The sequence below is a fragment of the Varanus komodoensis genome, unplaced genomic scaffold (genome assembly GCF_004798865.1).
Source record: "Varanus komodoensis strain SLA01 unplaced genomic scaffold, ASM479886v1 scaffold44_3, whole genome shotgun sequence".
Classification (NCBI taxonomy): Eukaryota; Metazoa; Chordata; class Lepidosauria; order Squamata; family Varanidae; genus Varanus; species Varanus komodoensis.
In genome coordinates this window covers 5979795-5998819 of record NW_025336010.1, presented here as the reverse complement: position 1 = coordinate 5998819, position 19025 = coordinate 5979795, and the positions used below count along the sequence as shown (strand labels likewise).

Here is a 19025-nt window from a genome sequence, read left to right as displayed (position 1 = left end):
GGAATGTATTTCACTGACTTTGATTGGGATGTCAACTGCAACCCTATCTAGGGAAAGTAGACATATCCTCTGTTCCTGTTGCCTAGTTATATCCAGGTTGAACTACCATGGAAAGCTGTATGTGCCTTTGAAGATAGCTTGGGCATTTCAGCTGATGAAAACTGTGGCCAATTGGGTCCTTGTTGGTCCTAAACAATCGAATCATATTGTACCAGCTGCACTAGTTGTGGGTCTGCTTCTGGGCTGAATTCAAAATACTGGTTTTGACACTTAATGGCTTAAATGGCTTGGATCCACATTATTTGAAGGACCACTTATGCCCTGATGAAGTTGCTTATGTGATAAGATCATTGTCTGAAGCCCTATCCAGTGGTCCTCCATTAAGGTCTCTAAGAGATAAAGTGGCAACCTGGCTCTGGCCCTCTGTCCTGAGGCATGTATGGCTGGCCCCCTACTCCTGTTTTAAAAGCCTTTAAATTGTGCCTTTGGAAGACTAGTCTTGAGAGGCAATTAGAAATTCTAACAAGGACATACTCCTTTTCAGTGAGACAGTTGTAATAAATGTGGGGGGGGCACCTAAAATTCCAGGGAACTGGTGCAAACTCCATCTGTGAGTCTCTGTCCTTTGCTGGGTTCCTCCTGCCTCCAAGTGCAGTCCCATTCCTATTGCTAAGGGTCAATCCTAGCTGTGCCAAGAGTTAAGACCCTTCATTTTATTCTTTATGTTATATTATTTAAGCTATGCCTGCATTGCTTGGCATCCCAGGATTTCCAAGTGATTTACATTTTAAAAGCATGCAATACAATATAAAAGCACTATAAAACAGTGTAAAACAATAAATAACTTGAAATATTACAACAAAAGCAGTGGAACTAAGCATGTTTTATCACTGTGCACTGGACTTTTTTTAATGTACGGTGAAGGAAAGTTTGCATGTATTTCCACCTGAAAAGAGAACCCTTTGCTCCTGTCCAAATCCTTTTTGGCATACTATTGAAAAAGGATTTGATTGGTATTTCTTATAATTTTATAAGACCTTTGGTGAGGCTCTTAGCTTCTGACACTCTAATTTCTAGAGTGCAAAGTTTCAGAAGTAGTTTTCTTACCCTATAACATCACCATGTTTTTGTAATCCAAAATAGCTTGGTAACTATAGTTGTGGTGCGGATAACTCCATTCAATTACCGAGCATAAGCAGGTAAAACCTGAAAGGGAAGCAGTTTTTCTCACAGACATGAAATGACACATACAGGCCTTTTAAAAAGACCAGAGTGATGGTGATGCAGCATATGTAATCCAACAATTTTAGCTCATTTTCAAAGTGATTTTTGTTTGGGAAAGTTAGCCTTCTGCATTCCCTGCACCCTTTGTCTTTCCGTTGCCTGTCAAATAAGAAGCTTATTTGACAGGAACACTGACCTTAAGTGTGTAGAAAGCATAGCTTGCAATGTCCTCTAGGTAAGCACCTGCATCTTTTGTTTGTTACTCTTACTGTGATCGCACTATGTAGTACTAATAATGGGCAATATCCAAGGCCGCTCTTGTACTTCCCCGGATTCTTCTGTGTCATTGGAGTTCACCACCTGCACAACTGGAAGCTAGCACCATTGAGAGCAACTTCAGAAATGAGCTGAAAGTCCCATTTCTGAAACACAACAGAGCGGTGCAGTTTTTGTCTGCTATATCCCCATACCTGTTCTATTCTGGAAACAAGTTTTGTTTTAGGAAGTGTTTCCTTGCTGTGTTGGAGGTTGGCCCCATTGGTACACAAGACAGCATTGGATACTGCAGAATAATTTGTATTATAATACATGACACCATGTTGCAAATCACAAATACTTTTTTACACACACGTGCGCGCGTGCACACACACACACACCCCTTGCATAATTCTAATAGAAGTGAACTAACATCTGTGTATTTCATCAACACACAAGATTCCATCTTTTATTTGAATGATTTTATCTCCTGTCCAATGAAATTAATTCCTGCACAGTTTTAACAGTGTACTAAGATTCTCTAGGGATCTGTTCAATGAAAGGGTTGCTAAGCAGTTTTGTACATATCCCTAAAATGTACAGGGCATGTTACAATGGAACGAAACAAATCTAAAAAAGATGCAGAAGGAAGCTAGCGTGAAAGTTTTCAGAGACTCTTGGTTAATCATTAGAAAGTAGAGCTAAGCATAACCCGTCTGTCCTTACTACTTTGCTTTTCCATTCTGACTTTTACAGAAAATGAGAACTTGTGTGATGTTCAGCATTGATAAGAAAGTATCAATTTGTGTTAATATTTCACCACATTGAACCAAGTCCATTTTGTGGCAATCACTAATTCTTCAATTCCTGTGGCCACATGTTCAAAACCTTAACATGTTCCTTAAATGTGGCATAATGATATGATTTAATGCTTTAGAACTACTTAACCTATGCATGTTTTCTCTGATGTTTTTAATTCCTGCAATTCAGTTCAAATTTATCTAGGCAAACTAGTCTGTTTTTGCTTGCACAGTAAAAGAAATATGAAGTGAGGAGTGAAGTTGTTTTCAAGAATACTTAGAAGCACAGTGAAGCACCAATTCTCTATATTAGACATGAAAGTGAAATTTATGCCAGTAGCAGCTTGCATTAATACATATGTGCTAGCTGGCTGCCATTTTTTGGTCTGGGAAGGCATTTCTTCTCAGGACAGATTGATCTGTAATCCTGGCAGGGGTGCTGTGGTGTCCTTTTTACTTTCCCTTGAAGTGTTTGGGTTGACTTTCTTGCCTTGACATCTGTGCAAGTACTACCTTTGTTTTGTGGCCCACTGTGATCTGATTTAATTGGGGGAGGGATAGATAGGTGAATGATGCTGTTTATTGTAAGCATATTTGCCTTGGAACCATCACAAAGTGTATTCTGTAGAACACTGAAATTTAAAAAATGCTATGCTTGGTTCTTCCAGAAATTAAATTCTGCTATTTAGGATGCAGTTTCCTTTAAGTATAAAGAAGTTGCATGACTTCTTTCTTACATTTTTGAGGACATGCCCAAAGTTGTGCATGGACTTAAAGAATGGGTTTTGTTTCTGAAGCTCTTGTCCAGTTGTGTATTCATTAATAGGCCAATAGTAGTGATGGAAGGCCTGTGTGACAATTTGCATTGTGGCCTTAGATTGAAATACAAGGTGACATGATTCAGTAGTTGATACATGAGTCAAAGCTAAATAACATTGAAATATCAGGAAATCTGTTCATGGCAATAAAATAATTTTATTTTTTCCCTTTTCACCCTATGGCCAACACCCCCCCCCCCCCCCGGGGCTGATCTGGGGCATCATGGGATGCTTTGGAACAGCTTAAAACATGGTTCAGGGGGCAGAAGTAGAAGGCAGGTATTAGTAAACATCAGTATTCAGGCCATTTATTGGGCAGTCTCTGATGGATCTTGGTCCCTCCTGCAAAGAAAAGGAGCTCTTCTGTTGGTTGAAGGTCACATCTAGATGCTATCTACTATGTACATCTAACACATACCAACTATTGATATAAATCTTTATATGGAGTCAGCTCATTGATTCTGCTTGAAAGTGGTTCTCTAAGGCTTTAGGCAGAATTCAGGCATTTAGTGCGTTCATGCTGAGAATTACAGCCATGTCATCTTTGGGATTAATCCCAGAGAACTTTTGGTCTAGTTTGTTGACAGTACAGCTTTAGACTTGTGCTTCTCAAACGACAATCCTTGCCTTTGCAGTACATCAAACTGATTTTGAGTTTCAAGGAGCATTTGGAAGCAGCTTATGATAGACTGATCAGCATTTTGCAAAGCAAACATTGCATTGGACATGTTGCTGTCCTTTCAACGCAGCATAAAGTAGTTTGTATTACAGTTTTACTAAGGCCTAACTTTTAGATATTCCTTCATTGTAGAGGTATAGTAAACCCTAAATATAGTGTGAGTGAATGTAGCTTAGCAGCTTACTTGCTGCTTACAATTAAATAATTTTTGTCTTTAGGTTAATTGGGAAGCTGATGAACCATTTAAACACTTTAAAGCAGCCTTGCCCAAGCTGGTGGTCTTCGGAGACATTAGGACTGCAACACTCAGAATTTCCATCCAGCAGGGCCATTGACTGGGAATTCTGGGATCCTAACATGTCTGGAACGTACAAGGTTGGAGAAGGCTGCTTTAAAGTGTTTTGGTTTGATGATCTTGGATGATCACAGATCCTTAACCTGCCTCTTTTTAATGTGGCAATAGATGGTCTAGAATGTCAATAACCATCTTTTGTAGATATTGAATAGTAAGAGGAATGTAACTTAGTATGACTTATATTGGTTGGTTAAGTATTATTACCAATGTTGTTACATTGTTTGCCCATTTACAATTGATAGGGAGTCTGTACAACATAGGTCGTTAAATTATTTCTTGTCCTCATTGTCACTTGTTGACAAACCGCTATTTTCTAATGGAATACTTCCTCAAACAAAGAGGAATCCAGCATAGATAGTTCACAGGTGTCATTTTTAGCACCTTTCTTCCCATATTAACAGAGAGCCTTTGTCATAGGCTGATCATAAATGCTTACAGTATTCATTCTGCTTTCATTCATAGTGAAATATGAGATTTGGAGTGTATCATTAGAAACAGTTGCATATAAATAAGCGGATTTAATGCTGAGTTGATACATATTGCATTAAGAGTTTTTTTTATTAGAAACATAAATTAGTAGAAAGAAAGTTATACATGAAAATACTCAGTCAAATCTCTAACTTATATATGAGTACCAGGCCTGCTTTTTTTGGGTGGCTTTGTATATAAAACTAATTGGCATTCAAGGGGCATTTGGGGCTCCACTTAGCAATGCATAGTTCCCACTTATTTCCTTTCTGAGTTTACTAATAGTGAAAAGGTTAGACCAGGGAGGGGCTACTAGATCATTTGGAATACAGTCCACTAAGAACTACTACTTGGCAATCTGTATTTTGCAGCAATCTCCACTGGACTGCATGTAGACCAAGATGGTTGCAGCTGGGTCCACTTGAAATTAATGTGAATGGCTGGTCATGATTTACTGAAGTTCCATTGATCTCAACAGGATTTATGTATGACTAACTTAATCTAGATCCAATCTAAAATGTAGTTCAGAATTTGTAGGTTATGTATGCAGTAATAGTACTTAGTGGATTGAGCCACTGATGATCTTGTCAAGCAGTTAAGTGTGGGATTTGATGTTGTTGGTTGTTGACCATTGGTTAATTACATATCCATTTTAACATACTAATAAGTTACCTGCATTCAGTAACTTGTGGCATCTAACTGCTTCTTCTCTTCCTTCCTTTTTGTCATCCTGCAGTGTTCTGTGCCAAGGTCTTTGTGGCTAGGCTGCTCCAACCTGGTAGAGAGCATGTGCGCACTGAGATGCCTGCAGAGCATGCCCAGTGTCAGATGTCTCCAGGTGCCTTTCTTCTTTCTTGTTGTAAATGTGTTATGCGTATGCTGTGGTCATTGTTAAAATCTCTGGATTCAAATGAAACTGTATAGTCTCCTAAATGTTTTCTGTATGATCCTCATTAGAGTGTGTAAGAGTCCTCCTTAAGAGGGCTCTGACTGAATCCAACCATTCTAATTTGAAAGTGGCAAGCATTTTACTCTACCTGTTTTTTTTTCAAGTTGCGATGCAAATAAGGGTTGCATGTTGCCTGTTTTCATTTGAGTTGATACACTTAAAATCACTGGAATAATTTATGAAGGGTAGTATCAAACTCCTTCAATGTAAATAAGCAAACAAATTTATGAGTCAGCTTAATTCTACTTGGACAGGGATGTGCTTTTTTAAGGTTCACACCAAACGTTCTTGGGAAGGTTGTAGCAACTTTTAGAGACAAGGCATAAGGAGATCTTTAAATTATTGCAGTGGTATTAGCATGGAAACTTGTTGATGAATCTGAGGTTCTTTCAAATAGATACATTCATTTCTTTCTCTTTTTTCCTAAGAATTGTAAAAATATTTGCAAATAACAATGTTGCTAGCTCTGTTTACTAACACTTGTAAATTCTGTAACTGTTGTATAGGTAGTATACGGTGGTAAATATAGTCTTAATATCTGAGGATGTTATTTGGCAGAATAGCTGAGCAAAGTCTTTTATGATATTACGTACAAACGCAATATATTTCCTTCTACACATTTTCTACTTTGAATTAATCTCTTTCAAAAATGTTAAAATGACCAGTCACAGTACAGAAAAATTATCCCATGGTGATGCTGTTCTTGCTGCAGTCTGTCTCAGTTAAATCATGAATGTTACATCATGAATGCTCATCATCCATTCTTTGTTATATTGAGATTGCATTTTTGCTTTGTACATAGAACTTTATGGTTTAAATGTGAAACTGCCTTATCTCCGGAAAGTACACAAGTTCATTTTTTCTAGGAACACTAAAGCTATATAGTTCTTGTGCTAACCATGGTATATCAGCAATTATATGACATATTATATGAAATACAGTCATAATGACACGAGTCAGGACCTAGTGGTTGAAATGAATCCCTGTTAAACATCAGTTCATAAAGTTGCCAGATACCTAAAGGGAGAACTTACAATGGTATAATTCTATTACCCTGTAAATGGTACTGGAAATTACAATGTAAATGGAAATCTAAGTTTCAGTTTTGGTGTTGACTAGCACAGTTATTTCCATGAGATAATTATTTTTCATTCATCCCCATGGCCAAATCTTTGAAGACTTCTTTTACTCATGTATGTGGGTTTTTCACATACGCAGCTCCCCTGACCAACATAAATTCATCAGGCTTCAAAAACTGAATTGTAGAATACATATGGTCATTTCATTGAGTTCTCACTTTGGGATAAGCATGCCAGATTTCACTACATGAAAATGCATAAGTCTGTCCTTGAAAGAACTGTGGATATGTTAAAACTCTGTGACTCTATTGTTAGCATGTTTGGCATGCAGTAGATGACAGTGCAGAATTTGTTTGGCAGTGTGAGAGTATATGCACGGAAATCAGTCTTCCATTTTTGGCCTCCTTTGTAAATTATTTTCTTAATTCTCATTGTTAGCTTTGTATCTTTTAGCTTTCATCATCAGACTTATCTGTGAGTTTGTGTGATATTCGTATTGCAGAAATGATACCTGAACATGATAACGGGAAACTAATAGGGCTCTCTGATAGAAAGATAAGCCAGAGGCTGTCACTTGACTGAAATCTACAGAATTAGAGGTTTTATGGTGTCATTCTCTGTGGCGTAGCATCAAAAGGTTTCCGTCTTTTTTCCAGTGTGAGTCAGATACAAATGCTATGTAGAGCAGGCCAACCTTTTCAGATGACATCAAAATACTCAGTGATGTCATCTGAAATCTGCTTAGTATTCAAAGCAGATGGGAGCAAGTTTTCCAAACTGGATGGGAAAGAAGAATGCTTGATAAAATTCATTTATTTGTAAATCCTTCCAACCCCCTCACCCCACACATTGAATTTTTCATCCAGTTTAACTATGTGAAAGAGAGAATACGTGATCACGGTATGAAATGACAGTAACAACTGCATGTACTATTGCAATGAAAAAGACAAATGCATGATTAAGAGTTGCTTCAAAATGGATAAATACACAGGAACTGTTAGTCCAGTTTTATGTATATCAACAGATACATCTGTTTTTAGAATATTAGATGCAATTGACATTGCTCCTACAAGAATACAACAGAATGGGAGGAAAAATAAAAGGGGAAAATGAAATGAATCATCTGCCTAATAAGGTTGAAGGGCTTAATAGTGAGCATTTTGTTTTTAAGGCAGGGACGGGAAATGTGGCCAGATGTTTCTGGATTGCAAGGCCTATCAGCCATAGCTAAAGGAGAGTATGCTGAGGGAAGTTGCAGCCCAGAAACATCTGGAGGGCCACACTGTTTTCAGAATATGACAAATGTTTATAAAAATGAAGTAGCATGGTAAAAGTGAATGTGGCAGGACTGTTACATAACAGAAGCACTTGGGGTCATCCACAGGATTTGTGGACTGATACGAGATGGGAACAACCAGGTAGAGTTCTTCACTGCCATAGGAAGGTATGGTAGATATCAGCAGAAAGGCAATTACATAAATACGTAGCCGATACCAACCTTACTTAATCCAGTGGCAGGACCCTTGCCCCTGATTTATTTTTTCATTTCTGTGCTGTCAGCGATCTGGTGCCAGGGCTAGCTGTCGCTGTAGCACTGTGCTCTGTTGCTGTGGCACAGCATTAATGTGGCTGCCTCTGCCATAACTATCTTTGTCATCTGGACTATCTTTGTCATGCTGCAGAAAAGAGGGGGAGCCAGATGGGGATAGCACTGTGTTGCTGCATGTGTAATTTTAAGGTCAAGAGTGTTCCTTTTACTTTTTTCCAAAAGCAAAACTCAGAAAGCACTAGCACACGAGTGCATCACTAAGAAAAGAGCCAAGGCTGTCTTTAAGGGACTTAGTTCAGGCAATATGATAATCTACACTCAAGTATAGCATATGGGTTGAGGGTGGCTTCTCGTTGAACCATGGGTGGTTAGTCAAAAATGGGCTGTTGTGCTGTCTGAACCCAACAGTCCAATTCATTCTCTTCCTTTTGTTGGTGTTTCAACAACAGTTCATGGGTCAGTGATAGTATATATTCAACTCAAACTTCACCTTGAAGTTATCATGGGTTATGTTGTCAGAACCCCATCAGTGATTGAGAGAAGTACTAAATGTGTTTGGTTTGATTTTTTTTTTTAAATTTTGGTTTCTTAAAACAGATAAGATACAGAAAGAGAAGGAATATAAGAAGAAAAGTGAAATAAAATCACCAAGGGATTTTAAACCAGTATAACCAATACATTCATAACCTGCAAATTTTCAAAGAGACCAAAAATTTCTGTCTTTTTGTCAATCAATATTTTGTTGAAGTTCAAAAAAAGAATGACTATACCGACAAATTTTCCAGTCACTTCAAATCAATTATAAATCTTCAGCAATGTTTTAACAGGCTTCCTTTTACATCTTATTAACTATACTAGATATAATAGAATTTCCATTTCTCATTAAATTCTTCAGTGTTTGATTTGAAAATTTAGTTGTACTACTGCTATAAGCTTGTGCAGACCTCTGTCTCTGGCATCTAAGTTTGAAAAAGGATGTCAAGCAGTGGAGGTGATAAATGCAGTTGCCTGCAACCCTGGAGAGCTGCTTCTAATCGAGGATATAATACTGGGCTAGTGGGACTGAATTGATGCATGACACCTTCACATTCTCATATTTCAGTTGGTCTGTGATGAGAGACATGAATAGCTAGGTGGCTAACGGAAAATTTGCTGTTCTCTTGCTTGTTATTTGCAATGGGGAATACTACAGCACCTAACTAGGGAATAGTTTTATGTCAGGGTTGCTGGCTATTGTAATCAAATGTGTCAGATTCTGTTGGCTGAAATTTCATCATGCCCTTCACTTACATAATAAAAGGCAAGAAGCACCATCTAAAATTAAGAGGGAAAAAATAACTGAGTTATAAACCATAACTCAGCATTAGCCTGTAAATGAAGTTTCTTGGCAATGGTGCCTGGGAGTATGGCATTGGCACCAATGGAAACTCCCCTGGGGAGGGCATTCCATAGCATTTGTATTACTACAGAAAAGCCCTCCTCCCTGTGCCTTCATAGTGCAGTTTTCTTACCAAAGAAACTTGGAGAAAGGCCTCAATGGATGGCTTTAATTCATGGGCAGTTTGGTATGGGGAGAAGCAATCCTTAAGGTATTTCATCCCAAGCCTTTTAGGACTTTAGATTTATAACCACCTATAATCCTGTCTCTGGTTCTGTCTCCAGTTCTGTTCTCAACCCATTAATCTCTGCACTGGATTTGCTACTAGTTCTGTATTTCTTCCATGCTCCTAGCCCTTTTAATTGAAGGCAGCTTTGCAAAGATGTACTCCTCTCCCCCATTCATTTTACTGGCCTGTCTACTTTCATCATGGGGGTCGTTTTGGCTTCTGGAGCTCGGTTTGGTTTTTACCTCAAGTGAAGACATTAATTGCAATGGTGCTTTAAGGTTCTGTGCTCAGGACTTCATGAGCCAAAGGGTTTAAACAGCAATGAGTTGCCATGCACAAGTGAGAGAGAACAGATGCGCTATCAGTAGTATGCCTGCCTCTTCTGCTTTTACTCTACAACCCATAGTCAATTCTTTTGCAGGTTTTAGAGCATAACATCTGAAGCCAGACTGTTGAGTTATTTGTGCATGAAACTATGGGTTGCCATTACATGCAAACTTGGTCAATATTCCTATTCATCTCCAGAAACTGGTGCCTGTCCCTTTAACCTTCATTTCTATAAAAACTTGTCAGCTGCCAGCTTTATGTACTACCTCCTTTTTTCACCAAGCAGCACCCTCATTTGATTAATGAAAGATTTCTTCTCTTGGATAGTTTTCACATGTGCCACTTCAAGTGCTTTTGAATCTCTGTGCCTGCCTCTATGTGCATATGTGAAAGACAGAAATGTAATTTTACATGTACTTGCAACTGGTATTTAAATTGATTGATGGTTGTGCCAGAAAGTGGATTTATAATTACATTTCATCCCTTCTGTGGTATGCGTGTGTGTGTGTGTGTACATGTATCAGAAAGCGGAGGAGGGAGGGAGAGATCTGGCAAGTAAATATAGCACATTTTACTTCAACCATTTTTCCACAGAGTTGCATTTAATTTGGAAGGAGCTTTTTCACATAGTTAACCCCCTTTCTCTCCCTAGTTATGTGGTTGATAGATATTGTCAGATGTCTTTAGGGTGCCTCCCTCTATTTGGTGAAACTTTAAAGGTTGGAAAACTAGTGTTCTTAGTTTTATTGATGTTGTGAAACGTTTACCCACCCCCTCTTTTGCAATCACTGGATTTACTCTGCAATGGACAGAAATTCTTTTTCCTTTCTGAAAAGGAAAAAAAGAAAAGACACAGTAGTACTTAGAAAAAGGGGCATCCTTAAAACTGACCTGGTTCTTCCCCACCCCCACTATCCCAGCATTACTGGAAAGTGACCAGTATGGAGAATAGATCAGGGGTGGACTAGAGAGATAAATGTGGAGTTGCATTCCTTTTGTGTGGAATAATTTGGGCCAGGAGGCAGACAGGGAAGTGGCTTTCTCTTTATTTGCTAGACTGATCTGGTATCTAAAGTGGGGAAGGTAAATATTTGGTGAACTGTGATATCATGCATTACCAGAATTGCAGAATGATTCCTGCATGGGATTTCACCATTAGAAAACCTATTTCTGTAAATACTTTCTAAGTCTGCACTACTTTCACATTGCCTTCCTTTCCCAAGAACGTTCTTTGTCCCAGTGCCTTCTAATTGAGGATTGCCCATTCTCTTTTGTCCTGCTTCAAACTTACATTATAAATCCCACTGGGTAGGAATTATGTGAGCTTTGTAATTCTTCATTCTACCTGATACCCTAGTGCTAAATATTTTTAATAGTCAAATGTTTTAAACAGGATGTCATTATGAAACTTAGATCTAAAGAAAAGAGCTGCTTTTATCCTTGGTTTAGAAATATATGCCAGAGTGACGTTGGGCACTGATGTGTGATAACCTGCTATTCTACCTTGCAAGCTTACTTGGTGCTCTGTTGACCTACATTTGTCATAGTAATTGCTTGAAAAAATAGGTCAGCTTCTGTTTCAGTGTTTACTAGATGTTGTCCCATTTGGTTAGTGGGGAAAGGGTAGGATTTGTGTGTCCTCCTGTGTTTGGGACTTTTGCTATTACATATATAAATAATTTCTAGACAGTTCATATCCAGATGATTATTGTCATTAGGAAACAGAAGACATTCTTGTATAAATGCTAGCTTGCTCAAATGACATTCAAGCACAGTATTTAAACTTAACATAATTTATCATACATTCAACCATGTGATCCTAGTATATTGTGAGATAATTAAAACTGTCCTCCCCCCATTAAAAGCCAGTGACAACTTTTGAATATTGCCCTCCAGAGAATGGGAAAAAACCCCCACAATGCTATAGACTATTTTGTACAAAGTGCATTAAGGCACCCTGCTGATCTGCCTGCTGTGATGCCTTCCACATCTGTGTGCATGTTTGGACTGACATAGATAGGTTTTTTAGGACCTTGTTCCTGCTTCTTTGTTCCCATGTGATGTACATGCTACCTCCTTCTCCCAAAGCAGTGATCTTTCCCCCACCTCTGAGTGTAATATTTCTACACTGCTACATAGATGTCACAGTGTTTTTGTGTTGATTCAGTTCTTGGCTTCTTTTATTCAAACTTGAGCTCAAGGTGTGTACAATTGAGCATGATAAAACCAAGCTTAGATAGTAGATAATTAAGAAAGAAATCCCTTTTGGAATAAGGTCAGCTTTCATGTACTGCATTCTTTTTAGCCTCTATGACAGGAGTGTGGAACCTCTTTCAAGCCTGAGGGCTGTGTTCCCTTTTGGGGAAATTCTTGGGGCCTGCATTCCTGCGGTGGGCAGGGCAAAAAGGGATGAGCCAAAAATTCCAGCCTGTTTTAGCTTCAGATGAACTGCAAGCCAAAAGCATTAGGGAAAGTATTTTGACCTTTCAGAATAGGAAAAAATTGTACAAAAAGAAGAAAAATGCTGTATGATTGGTGGTTGGGAAAAATGGGGTGGAGGGAGTGAAGCAACATAGCTATTTGGCCCAAGAGTCTCTCCTCCTGGACTTTGGTATTGAAAGTGTGGTAGACTTAGACTGGGAAATATGGGATTAAATCCTCACTAGGCCATGAAGCTCAGTAATGACCACAGACTTTCAGCTTGTAGAGACAACAAAACAGTTCCATGCATGATGCCTTAGGTGGAGGGTTGTGCTTCAGATGTAACAAACTAGAAAGTGGAATTGTGGTTGAAGAGAGTGTGTTGATACAAAGACTTTAGGTCTCTTTACCATCTCTGTTTTGCAGCTGCTGAGATGGCTTGTTTGTACCTATAGTGAAAATGCATGAGGTGCTGTATGTAGAAAGCACACACTCCAGTCTTGCTCTCCTATTTTCATTCCAAATCTGATGTATCTGAAGTAGTGTTTGCTATATGTAACAGACCTCTCATAAGCTTTTGGAAACTTGTCTGAAGATATATAAAATTATTTAATTCTATCTATGTGGTTTAATATAGATGGCTAAAAGCATTTCATCTCTTTGGAGGATTTTTGTTACTTTAATTGACTCGCTGCTTATAATTCTTAAGAGAACTTTTGCCTCTTGATACTAGGAAAAGCATACAAACTGGAAATTTGCTATAAAGACTGAGAGTAAAACTTGTAGGAAATTTCCACATCTTTCTTTCTATTATATTACATACAAATGGATTGTTAAGCATGTATATCACTCTTTTAACAGCAGAGAATCTGTATTTGAACATGATGCTTGGATTCTCTTTCCCTACCCCACTTGCCCCTGCACATGAGAGAACTTTAAAGAACAGCAAGATTCACTTTCTTAAAAGCTTTTCCCCTGCTTCTAACCCTTTTTGAAATGTTTATTCCTTAAATCATGGTGGAGCAACTTTTTTTTTAAATTTCACTGATTAAAAGACTGAGGAAACTGCTATACAAATGATATTGGAATTATTACAGTATACGGTATAATGCCTTTGTGAAATGCTCAGATTCTGTTTCTTACAGTTATACCCTACAACTTGGCATTTGTATATTTGATAGGATGTGGTAGCAAGCAACAACATTGGAAAGCAGAAAGTGGATTATTATGGGAGCTTCTGAAATGGCAATCTGTGTTGTGTAGTGTGCAGTGCTGTACCTTGTATAAAATTTTGGCATTCAGGGCTACTATCTAAACATTTTCCAATATTATGTTTTCATTGCACTCTGAGCATAATGTATAATATTTTGATGGGGAAACAACAAGTGGCAGAAGTTGAAGTGGCGCAGTTTTACCCCTCATTTTATGAATAAGTATTGTTATAAGAAATGAAGCAAGACTTTTAGGAAATTTTGTATTCCAGAAATTTTTTAATGTGGATTTTGCTAATTTTGCTAAAGGTAACTTGTACTGGACATTCTTCAGTTTGCATTGGGAAATGCAATCCCTAAAGAGTGATCTAATTTAGGGTGCATATTTTACTTGTGTTTCATAAATAACACTAGTAAAAGAGGTACCCTGTGTTATTTTTTAGTTTCAGTACATATTTGTGGGAAGAATGCATACAATTTATATGTTATTTTACAGGTATTTAAAATTGGAATACCTGTAAAATATAAAGGTATTGAAATCATTTGCACAATTAAAATAAGCCATGGAGACTTATTTAAGCCATGCTGGCTTATTTAATTGAAGACACATGCTAGGCTCAATTAACATAATTGCTCGAGCAGAGGCAGAGCTTGTCCTGTCATCAGAAACTGGGCACCATAGCTTGTTGGAAGGGGAAGCAACCTGTCAGCCAGCTTCTAGCAAGCCATACTGCTGAGCTTTGTATTACATGGCAAATTGTGCCCAGGGAGTGATTACAAAAATCATACCTAGCAGCACACCATGATTGAAGTTGTCCACAGTGGCTGGAACAATTTATGTAAATCACCATAGATTATTTTAATCATGTAAACCAAGTCAATAGGATATGCTTCATTTACATTCTTTAAATTGAAGAAAAAAAGCAAAATGAGAGTTCTGAAAACTGTTGAAATCCTAATAAATTTAGTGCATAATGTTCTAACAACAGAGTACAGCTTTCTTCCACTGAGGTTGCAGAAGTATGTTCTGTTTCACTTCCAGTACTTATTAGTTCTGTTTCACACTGAGACATAAGATTTCTTTCAGTAACACACATGCTTTTGAATACTTTGCTAGCAATAATCACCTAAAAAGCATTAATTAAACTTTGAAACTGTCAGACTTGCCTAATACTGTGTTTGCATCCATTCATTGTAACTTACAAATTTATGAAAAGTATTATATTAAAAATGCAGAACTGGAGACAGTTCTACCCTAATTAACTAGGCAGCTTATAGACCCTAGCTTTGTAAATGTTGATCAGATAGGAGTCCTTAGAAAATCCTTACCCACCCACCTTTGTGAACTTACATTAGTGAGTTGTGATCTAAAGGAATAGAAAACAAATCTTGCAATACATCTTGCCTCTTTCCTGCAATCTTTGGGGAGCAGCCAGAGAGCAAGGCAACTGGCCCAATGAATGAAAGAGAATCCAGTTGTGCATGCATTTGGCCTATATGATGTCCATTCACTGGAAAGAGGGTATGTTTGCAGGATTTCAGTCCCAGTGGCCGAGAAGGACATTATGTGTTTCATAAGAAGGTGTCACTCCCACGTGTATATAATGCTATGCACACTCAAATGTAGCAACAGCATTCAACTTGAATATATATGGTATTGGGGCATGGAGGGAGTGGGGCAGAGGAGGTTACTAGAGAAAGGGAGAACAAGGTAGAGGAAAGTTTTGGTGGTGGGAAGGATGGCAGGCAAGGAGTACTGGTAAGCAGGACGTGGGTGACCACTTTCCAGAAAATTACTTGAAAACTGGCATTTGAATGCTTCAAAATCCTGCAATTTGAAATGTTTCAAATGTCCATAATGATGGCACATTGTTCAAGCAAGAAGTGCTATTTTGCATTTATGGTAAAGAGTGCTTTTGCCTGCTTGCACCAGATGATGTGTGCCATGGCTTTCTTTATTCATCAGCTGCACTCAATGCCACTAATTTGCCATAGGCCTTCATTTTATTGATTGTGTTAAGATCCCACACAATATGCACACATTCTTCACAGAATGTTTTTGCCATTTCTCCCTCTCCCCTTCCCCCATCTAGGTTTTATATTCGTAGTACATGGTTTCATAGTTCCATCAGAAACAGAGAGATTTGTAGTTGAATATGGAAATAGCATTTAGCTAAATCGCTGAGAAGGTTATATTATTTTGACTGATAAACAGTGGACTGGGTCCTGATAACCCTGGAGTGTCAACTGAGAACTTCATGGCAACTGTGTGGGCATCTCCAGTTGTTGGTGGCCCCACACATAGAAAAGATGATATGCTTGATTAGTTTTGGTTCCAAGCAGATAAATGTGTTGTCTGGAAGTATGTGGAGGAGTTGGATATTATTCCATTATCATAATCAGACCTTTTCCTATTTAAGTTTGGATGTATGGCTCCAGTTTACCCCTTCAGGAGGACAAGTTGGTATGGAAACAATTAGGATATCTGCTGGTTACTAATGTCATCCAGTGGATTCCTGACTGCTTTGGAGGATTTTATGGTGGATAGAGGTGGTGATTCTGTTGTGAGACCTGGTTTTGCTTTGGAAAGATGGAATAGAAATGGCCATGACCTTTTTCTCCAGTGCTGTGGAGCCCCATGGAAAACCAGGGAACTGAGGGTAATGAAACAGGCTAGACGATGTGCAGGTAACAGAAGTCTAGAGCAAAGCTGACCAGATGTGAGGAGGAGGAGCCATTAATAGTGTGTATTGTGTGGCAGTGAGGGAAACAAAAGTAGCTTATTTCACTGCCTCTCCTGTGTCCTTGAGTAAGTGTCCAGTGGAGCTTTTAAAGGTGATCTGAGAGAGAGAGAGAGAGAGTTGTCAGCATTGGCTCCAAAAGTAGAGCCTGCTATGAGTCTTGCTAGGCATTTTTAGAACATTTGTCTTTGCTACAACCTTGATGTTGCATTTAGTTCAGTTCTAATACTGAAATGCTTAGTTCAGGCATCCAGTGCTGCATTAACCAGATACTGTGGAATCAGTTCCGTTTTTGTGACTTAAGGATGTGGACAGGGTGTTTCCTGTCTTGATCATAGCCTCTGTTGGTTGTTAAAGTTAGCAAAAGAAACTTGACCCAGGTGGGTCTGGGGTATTATGAGTGCACTCTTGTAGGAGGGAGGTGATCACTGCTTAAGAAGTCTGCCCTGGGTGTATCATACTTGACAACAACTACATGAACACACATGTTCCCTCTTTGGAAAAGATTCTTGAGAGAGTCATGGTAGAACACTTTCAGTTATTCTTGGAGAATACTGAATACCTTGACCCATTCCATTCTGGATCCATTCCTGGTTCTGGGACTTAAATCCATCTTGGTTGCCATTACTACAAGAAATGTTGGGTGACATGTGTTACTCTCACTGGATCTTTCAGTGGCTTTCAATACCATTGACCATAATACCCTGTTAGCCTGCTTTGGTGTGATGGAAATCAGAGGCATTGTTCTTTAGTAGGTTTGGTCCTATCTACAAGGATGGCTTCAGAGAGTAGTTGCAGGGGGCGGGTTGTTATTTAGACCGTGGAGTATCAGAGAACTATTTAACATTTAAGTTTCCTGCATCATAGCTCGCATCATTCAACAGGCCCCCTGACTTTCAAGGAGCCTTTTTCAGGGAGGTTCCAGGGGGATGAGGGAGAGGGGAAGTCAACTTCTTCCAGTCCCAGTATGCATGTGTTTTGTTTTGTTTTTGATTCAACTTAGTACATAAACAGCAGCATTGTGAAGTATGGTGTCTCACCTTTCTAAAGTGATAAAAAAACCCTTGGAAGTGAACATCACCTAATTATTAGGTCATTGCATTAAGGGTTTACGGTAAACTTGGATGTTTTCACCAAATTACAGGCATGCACTTTAATGTGCCACAGTTATCATATATAGTGAAGTAGGGTCTGCAGTGCTCTATGGAAGTTAATTTTATACGATTTCTTAATTGCCTATGATGGTAGATTTTCATTAATATTAAAGTAAGCAATGTATAAGTATTATACAGTAGTATTTTGTATTATAATGCAGTATAAGTCAGTATTGTACTGCTTTGAAAGTTTGTTAGAAATCTGAGGTTATATATATCAAATGAATAAAAGTAGAAGACATAAAGGGCAGTTCTTAAAATACTGCTTGAAAGTATTTTTAAAAGTATGTCTGTTTTGTTTTGGAAGAGCAACTATTGCTTTAGGGGACTTTAGAGTTCTTTTGCTAGCCACCCCTTGGTTTTCCTTTTTTAATCAGCAGTAGTGGGCCTTCACATCTCAAGCAACAGCTCAGTAGGGTTCAAAGAAGACTTTTTCAATTAATTCAGTTTTCTTCAATTGACTTCAATGGCCATGACGAGGATATACAAGAGGGAAGGTGGATGCAGCGCTATACAGAGGTCAAGACACTCAGGTGAAAAAACACATAAGAACATGTGTTTAAAAGCAAGTTTAGTTGCCCTATAAGAATTGGATGTCTTGAACTTTAAGTAGCTCCTGGGATGGATTTTGGAACCATATGTGTATGAGGGAATTAGTACAGGAAGGAGTTCTAATTTCCTTCCACAGTCTGCATCTAATCGGGAGGATCCCTGGACTTCAAACCAATATAGGCAACAAGAAGCTTCAAGGGAAAGGAATTACATACTCTTCACTTGCTCAGCAAGATCTAAGTATTCAAACTGTAGTTATATAGCTACTAAAAATAATGTTTCTTTTTATTTGGCGCATCAGTCATGCATCACTAAATGTGTGCTGTCAAAGTAGGCATTTCTTGCTTACATGGCAAATAAGGATATGTTTAGACTACTGTGGTTCAATTTTCTTAAGAGAGAAACTGCCCTGTTTTTACACAGATGTCTTTAGCCACAGACTGTTGTTTAGTTACCGTATTTTGTTCATTGTATTTCTATAAAGAACTGCATACACCAACCAGGGAAAATGTTACTATGGTTAACATAATCTGATCAATGAAGAATCACAATTGGTGATTCCCTAGTCTTCTCTGGAAGATTGGAGGATCAGTTTGGTGGTGGACACGAAAGGGAAGCCCTGCAGAAGTCTGTTCACATGACACTGGATATTGACCAGTGTTAGATATTGAATTTGTTATGCTTAAAGATGAATAAAAATATGTCGAAATTGTTTTGGGAACTGACATGCAGCAATCCAAGGTTTAGTTGGATCTATGGTCAAAATGCATCAGTGCAGACTGTATGTAAGTTGCACTTGTAGGAATGTGCTATGAGATTTTGGTGTTTTTCCAGAT

At 38.4% G+C, this 19025-nt stretch overlaps 1 protein-coding gene across 1 annotated transcript in view; it reads left to right on the top strand.

Annotated features, from left to right (window-relative positions):
* Nucleotides 1-19025, top strand: part of FBXW11 (F-box and WD repeat domain containing 11) — a 73492-nt gene that overhangs the window by 25670 nt on the left and 28797 nt on the right. Inside the window, exon 2 of the mRNA XM_044444198.1 lies at nucleotides 5336-5437. Coding sequence (XP_044300133.1) covers nucleotides 5336-5437 — 102 coding nt within the window. The remainder of the gene's footprint in view (nucleotides 1-5335; nucleotides 5438-19025) is intronic.